The 21250-nt window shown below is 37.7% G+C and overlaps 1 protein-coding gene across 1 annotated transcript; it reads left to right on the top strand.

The window, feature by feature from the left end:
* Positions 1-4282: 4282 nt before the first annotated feature.
* On the top strand, positions 4283-14311 carry KLHL15 (kelch-like family member 15). Its single transcript, XM_008938330.1, has 2 exons — positions 4283-4997; positions 13147-14311. Exons 1-2 carry the CDS (start codon positions 4293-4295, stop codon positions 14254-14256), a joined length of 1815 nt encoding a protein of 604 aa, XP_008936578.1. The 5' UTR covers positions 4283-4292; the 3' UTR covers positions 14257-14311.
* The last annotated feature ends 6939 nt before the right edge of the window (positions 14312-21250 follow it).

Genomic DNA, 21250 nt, shown 5'->3' with positions numbered 1-21250 from the left:
TGCATTTTTATTGAAAATAAGAAAAAAATCTTTATGTTACTGTCCTCTGGGAAATAAGGTGCAGCATTTGAATAGTGCGTAAAATTACATCTAAGATTGCAAGTGTGTGTGGGAGGAATGGCATAGCTGTGCTTTAGAAAAATGACTTCATTTGAGAGTATTTTGTATTGCTTTTTTAATATTTGAACTACCGCATTGCTGTTGGCTTTTGACAGAGGGTATTAGCTATAGAAATAAAGATTCTTGCCATTTGATCGTAATATGCATTTAACTATCTAGTTTCCCAGTTTCTGTGTTGTTTTAACCCCCTTTTGTGTTTGCACTGGCCAATGCATTTTTGCGTTGTAAAGTAAAATATGTCTGCTGATATCGTGTATGGCTTTATGCCAAAAAAGCACATTTACTCCTTTAATTTCCTGCACAAACACAAGTAGTCTTTAGCTTCTCACTCAGAATTCTGAAGCTTCTTTAGATGGTGTTGTAGACAAGTCTTACTGGTTTTGTCTCTGCTTAAATAATCCATTAAATTCTGCCTGATGTTTGGGAGGAAAAATATTTCGAGATAGAAAACTGTAGATTTACTAAAAATAATATAAGCAGGGATGTGAAAAGAAGGATTAAATGGCTTAAACCCTCAGATTTTTAAAACATTCTGAAATCATAATTTCAGAGTGTTGATCGCTTTGCTACCATTGTAGAGTTTTGCTGCTGACTTCTGATTTTAAGATATTTTTACAGAATAGCTAGGTTTAGGATGATGTGAAAGGAACTGTAAAGTTTTTTCTATAAACTCACGGGGGGCAGAGTTGAATGTATTTTGGTGATTCCTACCACCTTATTTTTTGTTTTAGATTTAAAATTTTAGATTTTAAGTTTTTAGATTTAGGATTTGAATGGTAGTAGTTTGTTGTTTTTTTTAATGTGTGTGTCCTATTTCTCCTTAATCAGAAAAAAAAAAAAGGGATGGTCACACAAAAAAAAATCAGTGCATTTTCTAAGTAAAAGCGACTTGATCACAGAATCACAGACTAGTGAGGTTGGAAGGGACCTCTAGAGGTTGCCTGGGCCATGTCCCCCCTGGGCTTAGCAGGGCTGCCTAGAGATGGTTGCCCAGGATTCCCTGTGATGCTGTTTTTTTGGGGGGGTTATTTTGTATTATTTATTTGATTTGATCCTTAAAACTAACACTGTAGGTGCTCCTCTGGATTTGGTACATTTAGCCTCTACCGTTTGTCTCTGCTTGCTTTCACTTAGCAGTATTTCCTTTTTACTTCTATGATGGTAGTGAAAGAGGCCTTTTAAAGCCACCCTACATAGAAGTTAATTTCTCTCCTTTTATTTACAGAATACCTGTCATTTAATTATCTTTCTCAGGTTACAGCGAAAGCCTCTAGTGTGTGTTTGGAGCTTACTGGTGTGGTTCTTCTGTGCTGTTCACGCACACAGGAGCGTGCGGGCTGTTTTGAAGGAAGTCCCTTCTGTGAGATTGGTGCCTGTGTGAGCCTGTCTGATGGGACATCCAAGTATTTTCAAATTAGTACATGTTACTTCAGTTGCCTGGGGAATGTTGTTTCATTTCTGACCTTTTTTTCCCCCAATATATTGTTGTTATTCTGTGTCTCACTTTTGCAAGTTCCAACTGTCCCGTCCCATTTTTTCCATTGATCTCGGAACTGAAACTGAGCCATGTGTTGTAGTTGGTCCCCTAGAGAAATGTAACTTACAGAGTTGTACTGTCTGAGATTGAACCTTTTGGCTGATTTCAGACAAAACTGAGAGAGAATTGTCTCAAGTTGCTGTGTATTTTATGAGAATGGGTGGCCCATTTACAGGCAAGTGACTGTTGAGCACATACTTCAGTCTTTCCTGCTTAAGGGACTTAACTATTACTAAACACCAAAGAACTAGGGCTGGGGGGTTGGAGGTGTTATGTGTGCTGTAGTGGAAGAAGAAAAAACCTAATATTACTGTTTACATTTTTATTTTATGTCAGAAATCTAATTAGCAAATTCATGTGAAGTCAGCATTTATAAATTCCTCTTCAGTTTGTCGCTTCTGTTTGAGGTGGTAAGAGTCAGTAAAGTAATTCTTTGTCTGCTGGTCTGTAAGAACTGGCAACAATTAAGAGGAGTATTCAGTGGTCATTTTTCTTTCTGGTAGATTTGTGCTGTGTTCAGAAACAGGGGCCTCGCACTTGTGTAGAACTCCAGAGCTGTTTTCTCTGTCTTCAGTCACACTGAGGGGGGAGTGTGCTATCATGGATACTGGCGAGAAAGTGATCGGAGTGGCAGCTTTGTGCTCATGCTACTGCTCTTACTTTCAGGAATTTGAATTTTGTCATAAGGCCTTAATTGCCATGAACACTCCCAGCGCTGACTCTTCCTGAGCAGGGAGCCTGTCAGCAGAATTCAGCAGCGTGGGAGCGGTGCTAATTCCATGAGGTGTGGCTACGAACACCCACTCACCATCTTAGTTTTGCACAGACAAGAGTATTGCCAGTTTTGTTTTCCAGGATGTGTGCTGAAGAATTAAGAAGCACAGATGATTACCCAAGATGATTACCCGTTGATGGAGTCTAATAAAACAGGTTCCAGTTACAGTGGCAGCAGTCAGAATGTGGTGCTTGAGGAAGTGGGAGTAAGCTGATAACTGCCCTCTGAAGTTGTGAAACCTGGGCCAACCTAGCGTCCCTTCTGGGCCCATATACTGCTGTGAAGTTCTGTAACCTTGAAAATCAAGGGGTTTTACAATGTGTTGGTATTATGATGTGTAGGTTTCCGGTATGAAACCCAACATAGATTATTGATTGTTATAGGAAGTTCAGAGTTAAGTGCACAAATAACTGAGTGAATGTTGCAACATAATTTAAGGTGTGGTAAAGCAAAACAAAAATGGTTGAACCAATTCTAGAAGCTGATTAATGCCAAAAGGAGATATTACTCCTCTTCCCTGTTCCTGCTCAAGTGTGATGTCCTGCCTTGGTTGGTGTGCCATAGCCTCTGCAGTGCCAAGAGAGAAGTCAGCTCACTAATAAGCAGAAAACTCTGGTTTTGAGGTTTTGTGTGTTCTGGGGAGTGGTTGTGTTTGTGTTGTGTGTCCCCGTGTCCTATCCCCCACCCCACCTGTGATTTAGTTTTCTGTCAGGTTTATGAGTTGAATTGGCTTTTTAGAGCAGGCCAGTCAACCCCAGAGATGACTCTTAAGTGGGCAGCAGGAGGTCAGACCCCAGAGTGAGGACGGAGAGGGAGAACAGAACATGCCATTGCCCGTTCACTAGTGACACGTTGTTAGATGGGTGCAAGCTGCCTTGTGCAAGCTTCACCCTATCTAAACTCAAGCAAGATTTTGATAAATTAGGGGAATTTAATAGTTTTTAATATAGATCTTTATTGAATATTTCTCTTCCTTGACTTTTAACAGGGTAGGATCCACAGTCTTTGCTTTCTTTTTGGCATATATACAGTTTGACTATAGCATGCACATAAGTAACCTGCGTCTGCAAATGTTAAAATGCTTAATAAGCAATTAAGCTTCACTAAACCAGGTATACAGAATATTATTTACTGTAACCTAATATTGTCATTGCTTCTTATTGCCTTAGTATTTTTGACTTAATAAATCTCATTGTCTAACTAATCCCTATAGTAAAAAATGGGGCAAGTGGGGGGTGAGGGGTGAGAAGAGGGAAGGTGGAGGGAACGTAGAGGGACCATGTTGTTACAGGAGAAGTGAAACACACAACCTAAATAGTATTTGTGAAAATTGTCAGTTTCCTAGAAGTAATTTTTTAATAAATTGGCATATATTTTTTAAGAGACTAAATTTTTTTATTTTAGGTTATACCTTGTACAGATCTACTGGACCTTGTTTCTGAAGTTAAGGAATTTTATCTTCCTTTCTGAAACCTTTGATACTCGAGAGTGGGCATTTTATTGCTCCCCTGAGATACATTCTTTAGAAAGATTGAGGAGGGGAGAAGAAGAAAACTATGACAACCTTTTAAGCATTGCATATTCATTATCTGACCAGTAAGTAGCTTGAAGTGAGGAATCACTTTGGCAGTATTGCATAGTTATTCTTGTTCATTACCCTTTCCTTAAAATGAGAATATTTTGGGGAGAGAAATATTTAAAGTTTGTGTCAAGTTGATTTTTCAGCTGAAAAGAAAAAAAAAAGATGAGGACTTTTAGGTCTTAATAAAAGCACTGCTGGTTAGAATTTATCTGGTCATGAAGGGTTTGTGATCTGTTATTAGAAATAATTTATTTATTTTTCTTCCCCCCAGGTGATTCATGGCAGGGGACGTGGAAGGATTTAGCTCCTCCATCCATGACACCAGTGTCTCTGCTGGATTCAGAGCACTGTATGAGGAGGGATTGCTTCTTGATGTCACACTTGTCATTGAAGACCACCAATTTCAGGCCCATAAAGCATTGCTTGCCACCCAGAGTGATTACTTCAGGATTATGTTCACAGCTGATATGCGAGAACGAGATCAGGACAAGATCCATCTGAAAGGTCTGACAGCTACAGGCTTCAGTCATGTCCTGCAGTTCATGTACTATGGAACTATTGAACTGAGTATGAACACTGTTCATGAAATCCTTCAGGCTGCCATGTATGTCCAGCTTATAGAGGTGGTAAAATTTTGCTGCTCGTTTCTTTTAGCTAAAATCTGCTTAGAAAACTGTGCAGAAATTATGAGACTTCTGGATGATTTTGGTGTAAACATCGAAGGAGTTAGGGAAAAATTGGACTCCTTTCTGCTAGAGAATTTTGTGCCACTCATGTCCAGACCTGACTTCCTTTCATATCTGAGCTTTGAGAAGCTCATGGCTTACTTGGATAATGATCATCTGAGCAGGTTTCCAGAGATAGAGCTGTATGAAGCTGTTCAGGCCTGGCTGCGCCATGATAGAAGACGCTGGAGGCATACGGACACCATCATTCAGAACATCAGGTTTTGTTTGATGACACCATCCAGTGTTTTTGAGAAGGTTGGTGCATTTGAAAAGCAATAGACAGGATTCATCATTTAGCTAGGGCAGCATGCCATTAAATAGGTAAGATTCCCAAACCTATTAGAAGGATCAAAAAGATAGCATTTATTTTTCTAATAAACCCATAGAAAACAAACATCTAAAAGTATTGTCATTTGATTATTAGCCAATAGCAGGTACAGTGCCTGGAGAACAGGTAGGTTTACAATACATATTTTTAAGTGATTTCATATGGAAAGGATATTTTAAAATAAGGTCATTGGTATGAAGTTTTATTTCAGTTGTTCTTCCTGTTTTCTGCAAGTTTCTTCTTGCTTTCCAGTGACTTCTAGAGCCACGTGCAGTATGCAGGGCATATGTCATGGTAATTGTTATCAGTATGATCAAAACATAGTGACTGTAGATGTCATGTGTTTTAAGTACAGATTTTTTTTATTTACTAATGAAAAGTAGCATCTGCTGTTAAATCTGAAGGGGGTTTGTTGTTGTTTTCTCTTCACTGTACACAGCAGTTGGAAGTAAGCCCCAATCCTGCAAAGTTACACATACGTTTGGTGCTACATGATGCACATAATACAGAGGTTACTGACTGTGTGAAATGTAATGATTTGCTTTACATATCAGTGGAATCTTTGTAACAGCTAATCTAAAACTCAACTGACTGTTGTATGTATTAAGAGGTGAAAAGAGAACCTGCTTTTTCTATTGTTCTGTTGAAGAACAGACAAAAAAAAATTAGTTTTCTAGCTCCTGAGAATCTCTGGGTATTTGTCAACAGAAGGAAATTACAAAACTTTGTAAGCAGCTCTCTTGCAGGCGAGTAACAGTAAGAGTATTTAGGGTAGGAATTACTTAAGCTGTGCTGTTTTGTTTTAAGAATGTTAATCTTGCATGATAAAAAACTTTTAAGTTGTGTTTTTCACCTTCCCGTGAACTAATCGGATTTAAGACCATGTGCTTTTATTTGGTTCCTTACAAATTAATTTCCCATATATTTTTACTTTGGTATCTAGTGAATCTACGGATACAGTTGTATTGTTCTTAGTGGTTTTAAGGGCTACTGGATCATTTGAGCAGTAATGATTACACTTACTTGTATTTAAATTATAAAAGCTATTAGTTACTTCAGAGACTAGTGATTTTTTTTTTTATATTTTGCTTTTTTGTGTGTGTGAATTCAGAAGAGAAAGTAGTAATGCATAAAGTATGTTCCTATATTAGCATATAGACATAAACAAAATAAATACCTAACATATTTTAGAACAGTAAGATAATATTTATATTGGGTTAAAACGTTTCCAACTAGTAGGAGCTGAACTCTGCAAGACACTGTGTAGTGTCTTGTTTTTAATAACGCTTTTACCTTATTAAATTTAAGCCTTCAGAAGGAAAACTGATAGGATTCCCAGAGTATTCTTAAGGTCAGTCTAATAGGGTAAGACTCATCTGAAAGAGTCTGCTTCAGCTTTTTGAGTGTTTGAGATACAAGTTCAAGCATCCATCTGTCTTCAGTTAAATTTCTGTAAGTGCAGGTGAAGAGTACATGGTGATCTTCAGCAGTATATTTAGGTATCACTTCTAAGCTGGCTTTGGTATCAGTAGTGTAAGTCCTCCACACAGTGCTGCTTATGTTTTACCTTGACAGCTACCAGATGTCCAGATGGGTACAACTTCAGGAGAGAAGCAATTTTCTGCATCCCAGTTTGTATACCCCCACGTAAGAGCTTTATCCGCGTACCTGTTCTGTTAGTGCTGTGTGGGAGCAGAGGCTCCAGTGCAGATGCTGGAGGGGCATGACTCTGCAAGGGGGAGCTACATAAGAACTGTGCCATTCCTGGCCTCGGCTAGCAATGCATTTGTCTTGCCCTGGCAAGACAGTGTTGAGTTATCCAGCATGACAGGTGACAAAGGACAATTGCAGTTGGAGTTAACGTCAAAATATATATCACACTTTTTTCCTTTTTTTCTTTTTTCTTTTTTTTTTTTTTTTTTTTTAATAAAGCAGTGTGTCTGTTAACTGTTCCAGAAGTAACCTGAGGAGAGCTCTCTCCTGTGTGTAGAAGGGGGAAAATACTGGTAAAACAGCTTTACTTTTTTTATTATTTTTTTTTTGGGTGTGGTTTTGTTTGTTTTTGAGATCCACAAACAGAATCCTCCCTTTTCCTGAAGCCAGCCCATACTAAACTCCTGCGTGAGTGTCCCAAGCACAGTCTGAGGCTGACTCTTACAGTTCAGCAAACTCTGTATTTGCTGTTGCTGGCTGGCTTGTCATATGCACTCTTAGGTCGTCTTTCTAATACACAGTTCTAAGATGCTTGTCATTGTAGTATATATAAGTAACTTATGTAACTTCGCCAGTCACAGTAAAGATAACTTTGGCCCCTTAAGCCACTCTATTTCTTACATCTTTTTTTTGGAAGAGATTTACAGTCTGAGTGGAATGGCTTGTCCTTTTGAAAATTAAATGGTGAGAGGCTCTTGACTTACACCTTGAGGCTGGTGTGCATTTGGAGTGCACAAGTGAAGATGCACCCTGTGTGCTTGCTCTAACTGTCCTGGGAAAACTGCTCCTGAAGTGTGAATAGATACTTATTTTGTTCCTCAGCCCTTGAAATAGATGTAGAGGTATGAGGGCAAATGGAAAGATAAATAAGGATTTGGGGAGTAGATAGAAAAATAAAGGCAAAGTGTATGGGGACAAGTCCTACTGTCCATGTTACATTTTCCTTTATTTGAAATATGTCCATGGCTCTGTAAGTCCTGAGGAAGGTTGGAGGTGAAAGTTGGAGGGCTTTTCTCCTGATGATTGGGTTAATCTCTATGTTATTGGAGTCAACCATGTCACGATTTCCTTTCATATACTGTTCCATTTTTTTTCTGCGCATACTTGGATTGAAAAGTTGTTTCAAAACATCTGTCCTTAAAATCAAGTTGATTTTTTTTTACATGTCCACTCTGTAGGTTATGACTAGCCCGTACTGATCTATAAATTCCCATTTTAAATCAGAAATTTACTAATAACTAGACGCATCAGCTTCTGCTTTAGTGGTAAGATGAATAGCACACAGTCTCTGATTTGGGAGATTAGGTTTGAGTTAGATTCCATCTTGATCGTGATAATTTCTCTTGCCAGTTTCTAAAAAGGAACATAAAAATACTCAGTTTGAGGGCATTGCCCTTGCTGCACAGAGGCTGTGTCATCTTGCCTTTATGTGGTTAGGGTGAAAAATGTTTAGTGGTTTGTAGCACTTGGAGAGTAGCCCTTCAAAACCTGTGACCAGTTTTTGTACTGGCCGTGGGATGTAACTAGGTAATGACACATTCTAGAAAAAGGGAAAGATAAGTACAGCAGCATATTGTCCAGTGCTACATATACTGATGTTTGGTTGCAAAGTAGTTTTGTTTGCTGCTGTTTTAGAGATGTGTGGGGGACTTTTTCTATTTGACTGAATTTTGATTTAGAACAAGTGTGTTAACATTTTGGTAATGTTTGTTGACAGGCTTGTAATTGTGTTTTGAGTACGGCCAGAGAGTACGTCTGGAAGTAATAATCTTCCTTGTTAGTAGGATTGATAAATCTTTAGTTTTGGTTCAGCTTAATGCCTAGTAAAATAGCAACTCTTGTTCAAGTGAAAGAAAGAATTCGCTGTCTGTAAGTCTGATACAGATGCAATAATTTTTCACTGAAGAGTTGTAGCATAGCTTCTGTATTCCTCCAATAGTTGAGTTTGTCACATCACACGCTCATAATTGGCAGTTTTAGAAAACTTAAGCAAACACAATTTTATAACCTTCGAAATAGTTCTCTGCTAATGTGGCTAGAGATGCTAGAGTGACATTATGAGCCATCCAGATTTTTCTGTTTTGTTTTGGTGGGGTTTGTTTGGTTTGGTTTGTTTTTTTTACTAGTTGTACAGAGGGAACCAAGCTAATATCTACCCCATATAATGACATGTTAAGATTTAATTACCAGATGTACAAATAATAAATATTTTTTTGAGCACTTCAAAAACAGCCTTTCTTTGTGGTTTTGAAAGCTTTTTTGTAAAAGCTTAAGTAAAAAAGATAGAGCAATAGCTGGAAATAGTTGCATGAAAAAGAAAAAAGCTATATACTGAAGTCAGACTTGTGTTACAGAACATTCACTTTTCATTGCTCTTTCTGCAGCTTATTGATTTGCTTAATTGCTTTAAGGCAGGGGAAGATGGCAAATGTAACATGGGATACCTCGGTCTTTTGAGGCGATCATTTTTCAAATTAGAAACTAATGGCTTACATTTTTGTCTTTACTTTTTCTTTTAATATAGATGGAAAATTCTGAAGCTTGCCTAGCTGCTGCAGCTAGAAAAACATGCATTGCAATACAGCATAAAAATAGGCAATGTCTAAGAGCTGCATTAATTTGGAAAACCTGCAGTTTTTACTGATTGTTTCATTGATTCAAAACAAGGAACAGAAAATGCATTTTGGCTCCAATTTATTATGGCTGGAGGGATGGTGGTGATTTTGGTGAAGCTTTGATGGCTTTGGTATTGACTGCCTAGGGGGTGAGTAGACAGGTGGAAGTTTTAAATTATTTTCTTCATCTTTTTTTTTTTTTTATGGAATGGCACACTTGATTTTGTTTGTGCTGTTCCCTGGCTGTGTAGCTAAAAGTTCAATTGTGAAGCACTGTAACTGGTAGGTGATGCAATGAGACAGTTCTTATGAGATAGTTCTTTGGGGAGCTCTTACATTAGCACTATGTCCCAGCAGACTCTCTGTAAGGAGGTTTCCTCCAGAAAACTGAAGAGCAGTATTAGAAAGACTGTAAAAAATCATACGAGCAGAACTTCAGCACTTGGATTAAACTCCTGGTTTATATTAAGTCTGGGGCTGGTAAGGAAGACAAACTTTGAGACCCTTCAGCAAGATAGCTGAATAGTCTTTCTTTAAACTTCAAAAATGTTATGAAGCATTTATATTTTTTTGTCAACTCAGAGTTGATGATGTACACTTAAGAATGCACATTTGATTTACTTCAGGGCTGATCACAGTTGGTACATTTCTAACCAGTTTGCATGTTTCACAGAAGCTTGTGACTGTTCTTTCCAGCGGAGGATGTTGGTAATTAGGTGCATGTTCCTTCTAGAGCTTCTCCATTTGAACTTAACAGGAAGACTGATCTGTTGACAAGCACTAAGTATTTGTTGGTTAGCTACTTTTTGCTACTTAGAGTCATAGCAAAAGCCAACTTTTGAATGCTGAGGCATTTCCTTCAGTGTATTTTTACTGCTGGAAACACTGATATTTTTCCTCAACAGCAAAGTCTAGGAAGTCTCTAACTACCTTTTCTTACCAGAATTTAGACAGTCTATCACTCTGCTTTGTTTTGTGGTTTGTTTTTGGTTTTTTGTTTTTCTGAATACTTTAGAATTCCTAGTGCTTGTATATTTTCATGTTTGCCTCTTCAAGATTGTGCTTGTAGATAGCTTCTCTAGGAACTTTCAGTCTGAAAGAGCTGTTTAAAGCTAGTAGTTGCATTTGCTTCTTGATGTACTTCTGCTTTAAGGTAAGAGATTGAGGTTTTCCTTTGATGTTAGTGCTTTTGTCAAGACAAGCAGTAAACCACTAATAGATTGATTCCCTGTCTTGAGATTCTGTCTCTGGAGTTACAGATATTGCTTCCTTTTGCATGCTCTCATGGGGTGAGCTTTAGGGTATGTGAAGGAGTAGAGCAGTGAGGATATATAAGGCGTATTTTAATTGCAGCTTCTGGCTGGCATTTCAATTTCTAGATCTAAAGGCAGAGTTGTAAATGTTGAGGGGGAAAGAAAAAACATTTTCCATCTGTGCCAGGCTTTGCTGGCATGCTTCATATTGTAAGCATGTTGATCCTGTTGTCTTCCATAATCATCCAAGAAAACTGGAAGTGTGTATAGATGGAACAAAAATCGTTTATCTTTTTGCTTAATTTCAAAAAAGGTAACTCTAGTTTGGGTTTGCATGAAATAGTCATGCTGGTTTAGAATATGAAAGTTACTTCTAAGGATTAAGTAACCCATCCATGATTCTTTGTTATTTTAACTTCTTGTTTCATTTTTTGGTAACCTTTGAGGCTTTCTGTATTTTACCATTTTTCTGTGTTGTTGTTCTCCTCACCACCCCTCCCCTAGCATACTTTCTGGAATTCATGTTCAGTCTTTTCTGTCAGGCAAGGTATATGGTTTTTCTAACAAATGCCATATGACCAGATCTCCTTTGTTTGTATAATATATTTATTTGCAATAAGAACAGATCTGTTATTTACCAGAAGAGCTGGGGTTACTGTGGGTATTTTATGAGCACTGTACCTAAGTAAACCTTCTTGTTCCATCATAAACCCTGGAAAAATCAGTAGAAAACAGTTGGATATTGCCCCAAGAATAATATATACAGTCTTCATGTGACCACCCTCTTTTTCCAAGAAAAGATAAGTTGAACTTGTCCAAATAAAGTGGGGAAAAGAAAAAGTGTAAACAGAAACGTCTGATCACCGCAACTGTAGAGATGGAAAAAATGCTCAAAGCAGTGCTTTACAAGGGTAGGTTAGTATTCAGGGGGTTTGGAAAATCTGGTGTGTAAAACAATCTCAAAATCTGTGTGAATCATCCAATAACAGCAATTCAACAGATTTTAAAAAATTTTTATCTGACAGCAGAATGCCTTAATTAACTGCACAAAGAAGAGTAATGACTAACAGAAAGCTAATGAAATTTGAGTAGTATGTGTTTATGGAACAAGAAACTACTTTATCCACAAGGTATAAAGAACATTCATTTCCAAATCATGTTTTGTATACAAGAGAACTCACACCACCACCCCTTGGTTATGTGGTGATACAGGCACTTGTCCCTTGGGCTAAGGAATAGGAGGAGGTGGGGGAGCACATTGAGGAATAGTAGCTTCTGAGGTTATCCTGAGATTGCTTTGAAATTTCAGAGTGGCCGCATGTTTTTGCAGAGCATTGCTTCTCTTTTTGGAACTGGTGGGAACTAAAAGTATTTGGAGTGTTTGAAAGCAATGCAGTTTTATGTGAAAGAAACTGGGAGTTAGGATGAAATTTGATACAGGATTTGTGGATTAGGCAATAACTAGCAGGTTTTTGTTTTAGAATGCTGTGTTAGGCCACACTGTACAGGAAGAGCGAAGCCTCTTGAAGAGAAACACAAAGTGACCCAAGGGCTGTCTGGAGTTAGATTTATTGAAATATCGAAGATAGGGATGTATTTTGGTGTGTTAGGACTATTTTCAGGAACTTAAATTGACTTTGATAGTAGAAGAGATCCTGCAAAGGTAAATTTTTACAGTCTGTTCCCATGCCCCCCAGCTCAGACAAAACTGAGCAGGGATAGGTCTTTTCAACTTGAGATGGCACTGAGAAGGAGCACTTCACTACCATGTGGTAATTCAGATTGTAACTCCCACCTGGAAAGTGGAAATTCAAGCCTACCCCTGCAATTTACCAAATAAACACAAACCCAAAGGATTATTTGTGGGTTGATAGGTTTTTCTCTTGTGTTAAAGGCATTTGTTAACATGTGGAGACTCACAGAGGGGTAATTGTCACGATGAGGGGTTAGTGAAGACACATGTTCTGAAGGAAGGGTTTGGCTACCTTCTGTTCCCACCCCAGTTAAAGGCTGTATGAGTAGATCATAGCATTTGAGAATACCTGCTTGGACTTGATTGCAAAAATTCAGCAGAAAATAGACTAAGGTAGATTTTAGTAAATAAAGAATGAGTGTATAGAATGTTTTTTAAAGCCCAGGAAAAAAAGTGCATTTTTAATTTAGGCAGTTTGTGGATTAGGCGGAAGAGAGGCTTTTTTGGGGAGAAGGAATAATGATTTTTAGACTTGGGGATTTCAGTTGTGCCTAATTCCGGCTTAAATTGTGCATGTGAGTATTCTGCTGAAAATGTTAGTCACTGCTGTTATTCACTAAATTGCCTCCTGGATTTTGGATAACAGTACATTAGCTTAAGCCTCCGTGCCCAAATGCAATTGCTGTCAAGATTGCCTGAATGAAACACAGTAAAATAATCTTCTCATGGCACATAGTCGTTTAGATTTTTCGGGATTGTTTCTCATGGTCAGAATTTTAATATCTTTTAAATGTATTCATAGGTAAAAACATCAGAGTTTTATCGATACTCCCGGCAGCTGCGACATGAGGTTGACCAAGCCATGAATTACTTTCATAGCGTTCACCAGCAGCCTTTGATGGAAATGAAATCGAACAAAATTCGTTCTGCCAAACCCCAGACTGCAGTATTTAGAGGAATGATAGGACACAGTATGGTAAACAGCAAAATTCTTCTCTTGCACAAACCAAGGGTCTGGTGGGAACTAGAGGGTCCTCAAGTACCTTTACGACCAGACTGCCTTGCCATTGTGAATAACTTTGTGTTCCTACTAGGTGGGGAAGAGCTGGGGCCAGACGGTGAGTTTCATGCTTCGTCCAAAGTGTTTAGATATGACCCGAGACAGAACACTTGGTTACGCATGGCAGACATGTCTGTTCCACGTTCTGAGTTTGCTGTTGGAGTTATTGGGAGGTATGTTTATGCAGTGGCTGGGAGAACCAGGGATGAAACGTTTTACTCAACTGAGCGGTATGATATTACTGAAGATAAGTGGGAATTTGTGGACCCCTATCCGGTCAATAAATACGGACACGAAGGCACTGTGCTCGGTAACAAGCTGTATATCACTGGTGGAATTACATCATCTTCAACTTCTAAGCAAGTGTGCGTGTTTGATCCCAGTAAAGAAGGGACAGTAGAGCAGCGAACAAGGAGAACTCAAGTGGTCACTAACTGTTGGGAGAACAAGTGCAAAATGAACTACGCGAGATGCTTTCACAAAATGATTTCTTATAATGGTAAGCTTTATGTCTTTGGTGGGGTCTGTGTGATTTTGAGGGCCTCCTTTGAATCTCAAGGATGTCCTTCTACAGAGGTTTATGACCCAGATACCGATCAGTGGACTATATTGGCTTCTATGCCAATTGGTAGGAGTGGTCATGGTGTGGCTGTATTGGACAAACAGATAATGGTTCTTGGAGGCCTTTGTTACAATGGTCATTACAGTGATTCGATTCTCACCTTTGATCCAGAGGAAAACAAATGGAAAGAAGATGAGTATCCGAGGATGCCATGCAAGCTGGATGGCTTACAGGTCTGCAGCTTGCACTTTCCCGAATATGTTTTGGAGCACGTTAGACGTTGCAGCTAAAACAGAGTAAACGACCCAGTGAAATGCAAAAAGCTCTACCTAATTTGTCAAAAAATACAAATGAGTTTAATTCCGTCAGAGACATTACCTCGTGTATAAGAACAACTGCTGAATGCTTAGAAGGAACAGGATGTACAGGGAGTGTACTTACAAGTTTATTAGAAAAGATAATATTTGGTCTGATACTGTAAAAGTTGGTTTTTTTAACAAACATAATTGTAAGTAGGGGAAAGAAATATATATTTTTGAGTGTGCTTATTTTTTGGTAACATTTTATGTCCATAATATGTTCTCCTCTTTTTTTTTTTTTTTTTTTTTTTTTTTCCCTGAAATCGGCTGAGTTTAACAAAATACTTGTGGACGAAAGAGAAGAAAGACTTTATTTTAATTTTTTATTGAGCATCAAAATAAACCTCATCATCTGTACTAGGGTACAACCATGTATAAAGTAACAAAACGAAACCATTTCTGTATTTTATGTTGTCTTTTGGATTCTTGTCCCATTAGTTGCAAAGTATTCTCAAATCTCTGCTGGGTGTTTTTGTTTTCCCTTACATACACTGAAGAATAATCTTAACCCCTTTGCATGACATTTTCCCTGGTTTTCTAGACTAGTACCAGTAAGTCTGCCAAAATGCAAATTACACATTTTCTACTAAATTGAAAACAAAACATTTTTATATTCAAAACACTATTTCTATGCTGCCTTCTATTGTCTGCATTGTGTTTGTTGGTGAGTAAAAAAATATATGCACACACATGCATACACTGTAAAAACTATATATAAATACATCTTTTTAGGTGCAGTTACAATATTTTAACTAGTGCACAGATTCAGCCATATCTGTTGAACTTAAGATGTAGTACTATCCTTTAATGAGCTAAATAATGCAAAATTGTTAAGTAACTGGAGGCCTCGTTTGGTATTGAAGTATATTTAGCATTTACTGATTGATTCAGTAACTATAAACTCTTTATATGGATGCTACATGATGAACTGTTGATAATTTGTTATTTTATAAATTATTTTTTAAGAAGTAAACACATCTTACCTGAGTTTCTCTTATGTTTGAATGTGCTGCCAAGTTTTCTTTCTTATGAAAATGGGAAATGTTAATAAGCAAATGCTCTGCACTACTTTGACCCACAGCTATTTTCAGAACTGGATATCCTACCCTTTATTCTCAGTACTTTGCTTGTGCTCATACTTCAATATGAGCTCTTTGTGCTCATATTGAACTGGAATAATTTTTTATTATTTTAATTATCCGCTACTGTGAACTACTGTGTTTTGAAAATGTGGATTTACATGGCTGAATGTTTAGTACCATCTATGTTTCTTTTACAAAAAAAAACTACACAACTATAGCTACTGACCTCGGAGTGCCTGAATCGAGACATGTGGTCCAAGAGGGGTTTGAATAACCCCACCGTGCTAACTTGCAGATATTACTGACAGTAGATTGGTAAAAATTAACTTCCAAGGCATAAATAATAAAAGTAATTGCATTCTGATTATCTTTAATGATGTGAAATTTGCCACTTCTAGAATCTAGAGGCGACATCTAGAGAAGCTGAGGGCTCTTACATGCATAGTTCAGATGCATAGGGGCAAAATCCTGAACCATGCACCTGCATATTTTGTAAAATCTTATGCTGCTGTGTTTCACGACAAGCAACAGACTTGACTTTATATGCAGCAATGCAAACCCACTTTATTCAGCATCTTCCAGTCAGAAATCACTGTAGCAAAGGAATGAACAGTACTCAGGGAGTTCAAAAGAATGCACTTGCAAAGGGACCAAATTCACCCTAAATTTTCTATGTTAAAAATAACACCTGCTTGCCTAAACTTAAGTTTGAAACAATTAATAGAAGTTAAAATGATGCATGAAACTCCTCATACTCGTATTTTGATATTTTTGTAGCAGTTATGTTCTGGATTGAGATGTGAGGATTTGGAGCTATATGGCAAGCTGGCAGAGTTCCTTTTTTTTTTTTTTTTTATTAAAATTGATTTATTAAGAAGAGTATTTTCTTTCCGTATGTTTTAACAGAAAGAGAGAATGTATGTTATCGTAGTTATAGTGACAAGTTACTACACCAGTAGTGACTGGACCAAATATTGATACTTAGCCTTTTGATGCAGACTAGTTTGTGGTTAAATTTGTCTTTTTTAATCAAAGTTCAGTTTACTGCATTAGAAATCTGGTTTACTTTCTTAATAGCTTAACTTAAAAGCCAGCATGGCTTACCTCATTTTCACTGTGAGACCTGTGTGTACATGACCCTGCATGGGTGCAGAGATAAACTGACTCCAGTAGGTGCTGGCTGTGTGCAAGTAAAAAGGTTCTACTGTACATAGTTCATGATTTGTATGGGCACAAGAAAAAAAGGGGGGGTTTTATTCTTTTTGTCACCAGATCATTTCTCAGTAAGTTTATGGAGCAGCAAAGACTGATCCTGCTAGAGTAGGCTTTCCTGGATGAGTTACGTGTAGTACGGAATACTTCGCCTTTGTCTAGGGCCAGCTTGGGGCGTGGACGTGGCTCTGGTCATCTGGTCTCCCATGTTTCAGCTGTAATCAAAATAATGGTAAGGGTGGGGGTGTTTCAAGTTATGTTTTTGAGTCTGCATTTAAGCACCTTCTGAAGTTCTGTTGTGCTAAGGAACTGTCATGTCACTAAAGTAATTTGTGAGTATTGACACTTGAAATATGAAGAACCAGAATATTTTTAGGTGCTCTGCTTTTAAGTTCGTATTTATCTTCAGGCGCCCAATTCTGAAAGATCTTGTTCAGGATTGTAATGGTAACTATTCTGTGAAATTCTAACTTGAACTGTTGGTTTCAGCTTCCCTGAAGTTGTGTCTCCGTTGAGCAGCTGGCTGTAACTGAGCATTAGGAATGATTGGAATTTGCTTAGGTTTAGAACGTGTGGGTGTATGCAAGAGTGGTTCTTTTTTATTTACATTTCTACCATGCTTTTCTTGTTTCAAACATGAAATACAAATTTCAGCTTACATTCTCTTTTCTGTTGTTGTGGAACTTTTGAGGCAGTTATTTTTGTTACTTTATACATCAGTGGAATATTTTTTTTAATTGAAAATTTCTGCTTGTGTTTGCTTTTAGTATTTAGCTCCAGATAGTTTTGTTTTTAAATACTAAATTAAGGTGGCCAATAAGAATTGCCTATTACTATCAAGTCATGAGCATTATGATCAGATTAAGATGGAGTTTAAAAACATCTAAATGCCTCTCATTTGTTGAAGAAAACGTAAGTTACAATGTTTGATTATTAAGTGCAGGAGACTTTCTTCTTCTGTTCCTACCCCAACTATAATGGAATACCAGCAAATCTAATCTCACCCACATATTTTAAAATTTAACACAGGACCTGATTTTAAACAGCGAGCGTATTTGCCTTTTCTTTAAAAAGTGGACATATTGAGTTACACTATAGCCTTTTTTTTTTTTCCCCCCACACTTTTAGCAAAAATGTATCAATTTCATGTCTCAATTTAACAGCTGGCTCCAGGAGGAAATTTTATTTTCAAATGAGCCGGAATGGACAAAAAGCATACTGCTCCTGTAAAGGGCTTGGACACTGCCAGCTCTCATTCTGCATCCTGCTGTAGCTGTTTTTAGGGAACAGATAATTCTTTTTAAAGTACTGCTTAAGGGGAAAACAGATCATTTTCCCCCACAAAGTGTTGGTAGTGGTTTTGCAGTGGGAGGTATTAAGTGGCAAAAAGACCTTTTGAAGATTTTTTTTTTTCCCCCTTGATGGAGCTGGAGGAAAGCAGTGCTTGATTTTGCAAAGGCTCTGCTATTTCAGAAACCACTGTTGGCAAGGGGGGCTGGTGGCAGCGTGTGAGCTACCTGGCAGCCTGCTTTGGTGTTGCTTTCTTCCGAAACGTGCTGCTGCCCTACTTCCTGCAGTATGAGAGCAGCCCTGTTACAACAAGCCCTAAGGGTTTGTGACTTCAGTGTTTTTCTGATTCCTGAGAGTTGCAGCCGTTTTTATTTGAGGATTTCCTGCCTTACAAACCCAAATGCTATATTTTCCCATGCTGATAATACAATAATTTCTCATATCAGGGGTGAAGCTTCACTTGACACTCAAGAAGCAAAGGCTAAAATTCTGCAGGTACAAAATCAAATCAATAAGAAAAACATTGCTTAACTCATTATGTCCATTCTTTTGCAAAAGGTGGGTAAACATTATGGGGAGATGCTAACAGCTCTTTAAAACAAACTTCAAGCTTGTGTCAGCATTTATGTGTTTAGAAATAGACACGCTTTAGATGCATTTTGCCTTTTTAATACATTTTTCCTTACCAAAAAAAAAAGTAGTGAACTGGGCCCCTCATTCTTTTAACACTTCAGATGTGTACTTCATATATGTGAACAGCCTAATATAAAGAAAACAGAAAACTGTCAGGTACTTAAAAGAAAACATAAAAGTGCAAATGTTATTAAATCTGTGCTTAAGTGTTTATAGGGTTGGGGGCATCAAATAAAACGTCTGTCCTGCTCTTCTTCCATTAATAAAAATATAGCTGGTGAAGTTGCTTGAGTCCAAGCATGGTCCATGACATGTGGCAGGGCTCACTGAGGGAGAGTGAAACACAGCGTAACTGGGAAGCACGTGTCATCTCCTTACAGCTTGCCGGTGGCCTGTAGCTAGCTTTTTGATATTTTAATGTTTGTAAAACAATCTGAAGCTGCTTAAAATAAATACTAATGACTACTTTTGCATCTGTACTTTATTGTAGAAAGTTGTTGAGTAACTTTAAAATTTCCATTTGTGTGGGTAAAGTTCATAAAGCATAGTTGTATGTGGCAGAAAAACTGACGTGTTTGGAGCACAACTTTCCTGGATTTCCCTCTACTTTTTTTTTTTCCCTCCATTTTTTTCACTTCTCAAATTTCCATTAATGTTTATATAGTCTTAAAAACAACTTTCAAAGATCAGTTTTAAATACCTTTGGATTAATACTAAGTTGGTAGCTAGGGGAAGACCACTTTTACTTGCAGATGGTAATATTTATTTATGGATCTGGTAGAAAACATTGTAAGTTTATAAAATTATAAAACCCAGTATTATGTAGGACTTTAAAGTTAGCTATTCTTAGGGGGTTTTTATTACTTCAGTGGGACTCGCCTAACTTATGTCAGGACTGAGAACAGGTAAAGGGAAGAGTGAGCTAGGCTTTTATTTTAAACATTTTCCCCTATAGTTATTTTTGTAGGTCTTTTTAAAATTAAATTATTATATCCTGGAGATTGCAATTCCATTATAGTATTCCACGTGATTCCAGTGTACAGTATCAGATTGTTTGTATTGAAAAGAATGTATTTGATAAGTTAACGGGGAAAGTTATTTTCAAACTGCTGGTTTTGTGTCTAGCAATTGGAAATACTTTTCCTAGAAAAAATTAAAATTATATATGTAGGACCTCATATATACATGTGGATTAACTGTCTATTGATTACCCCAGGGCTGCTATATAATTTTTTGAGTAATTTAAGTATTGCCTCTTTTTAACTGTTTTAAAGCCTTTTTTCTTGGTGGTGTTTTCTTTTGGTTTGGTTTGGTTTTTTTTTTTTGGCAGAAGGTAATTTTCCCTAGCTATGGATATAGTATGCTAAGACTTGCATATGCACTGTTCGGGTTTTAAACTGAAAAAAAATGTATAAAACATGTATAAAGAGAAGTGTAAATAAAATATTTTTAATCTTTAAACACTCTTGTGTAGACTTTGTAATACTGAAAGTGTAGTGGACATAGATTACTTTCTACAGGACTTCAGTTTACGTGTTGTGTTGCTATAGTTCACAATGTTGTGTTAAAGTTATTCACCCTTGTTGATTCAAAATTCTTAATTTCAACACGTTTCCACTTTGTTACAGATTGGGCTTTGAGTGGTTTGGTTTTGGGAGTGGTTTTCTTTGCTGATTCCATTCAGCTTTGTAATATGAAAAGGCATAGTGCTGCTTTGGGTGTTGCACAGATTCTGTTTTAGTTCTGCACCTTTTGAGTTCATAACATGCTCACAGACATAGGATCCCCTGCCTAGACTTTAGTCTTACTGTTGTTTCAATGTCATCTTTCACAGGGCCACCTCGTCCAAGTATAGGTGGCCTTAATGATTAACCCTTTTATTGCACTGTTTAATTTTACCAGACAGATACAGTCCCTTTTCCCATACCCATTTTGCCGTGTCCTCAGGCATGTTCTACGCATTGGTGTGTTTGGGGTTTTTTTTGTTATGTGGCTCTTCTCATAAGTTTGAGTCACACCAACCATGTAACTCTTTTGTATGTGAGAATCTTCATCTTCTGTGGTGAATTCAGCACATTACGGGTTGTTTACATGTATCTGAGTACTACTGGTGAGACTTTCTGACTTTACCGTCCTTTTTTGTGAAAGGAATTGTGTTAAGCTAACTGAAACCAAGTGTTTCCTCCATGTTTAACTTCCATGGTCTTGGGACAAATATCAAGGTGGTCAGTGCATTCCTCTTGTGTTTGCCTTCCCAGACTGCTGAAGTCATACAAAATGCATGGGATTGTGCTTGTGGTGGTGCCACTGATGTCAATGCAAGGCATGCCTGAAGGGCTTTCCTTTATGTTGATATAGTGACAGCCTTCATTTTCCCTCCTGGAAAGCAAGAAATTGCTCTGCTGTCGTCTTGCACCTCTGAGAAAACCCTGTTGGCTAATTCATTCCCAGGATGAAGTCCTGGTCACTTGGGAGTCCTTGGTTGGCTAAAAATGGGATTTGCCTCATGTCACTTGTGCTCTCACTTCTTTCTTTGGCTCTTACAGGTAGTTCTGCAAGGATTTTTTTTATCTAACGCAGGTGGCAGCTTGATACCAAGAACTGAATTTTAACTTTTTATAATTGCTGCAGTTTGGGGTCAGGGCCGCCCCCAGAACTGTAACAGATGCTCTCTGTTAACCCCCTGCTCTCACCTCCAAAAGGGAAAG

This window comes from Merops nubicus, unplaced genomic scaffold (assembly GCF_000691845.1).
Source record: "Merops nubicus isolate BGI_N331 unplaced genomic scaffold, ASM69184v1 scaffold13054, whole genome shotgun sequence".
Lineage (NCBI taxonomy): Eukaryota > Metazoa > Chordata > Aves > Coraciiformes > Meropidae > Merops > Merops nubicus.
This window is presented reverse-complemented; position numbering and strand designations above follow the sequence as displayed.

What these genes read in the sequence shown, in the direction of transcription:
- KLHL15 (XM_008938330.1), top strand. Translation starts at nt 4,293, where the DNA reads ATGGCAGGGGACGTGGAAGGATTTAGCTCCTCCATCCATGACACCAGT. An exon ending in CATCCAGTGTTTTTGAGAAG is followed by an intron (nt 4,998 to 13,146) that starts GTTGGTGCATTT and finishes ATGTATTCATAG; the next exon opens with GTAAAAACATCAGAGTTTTA.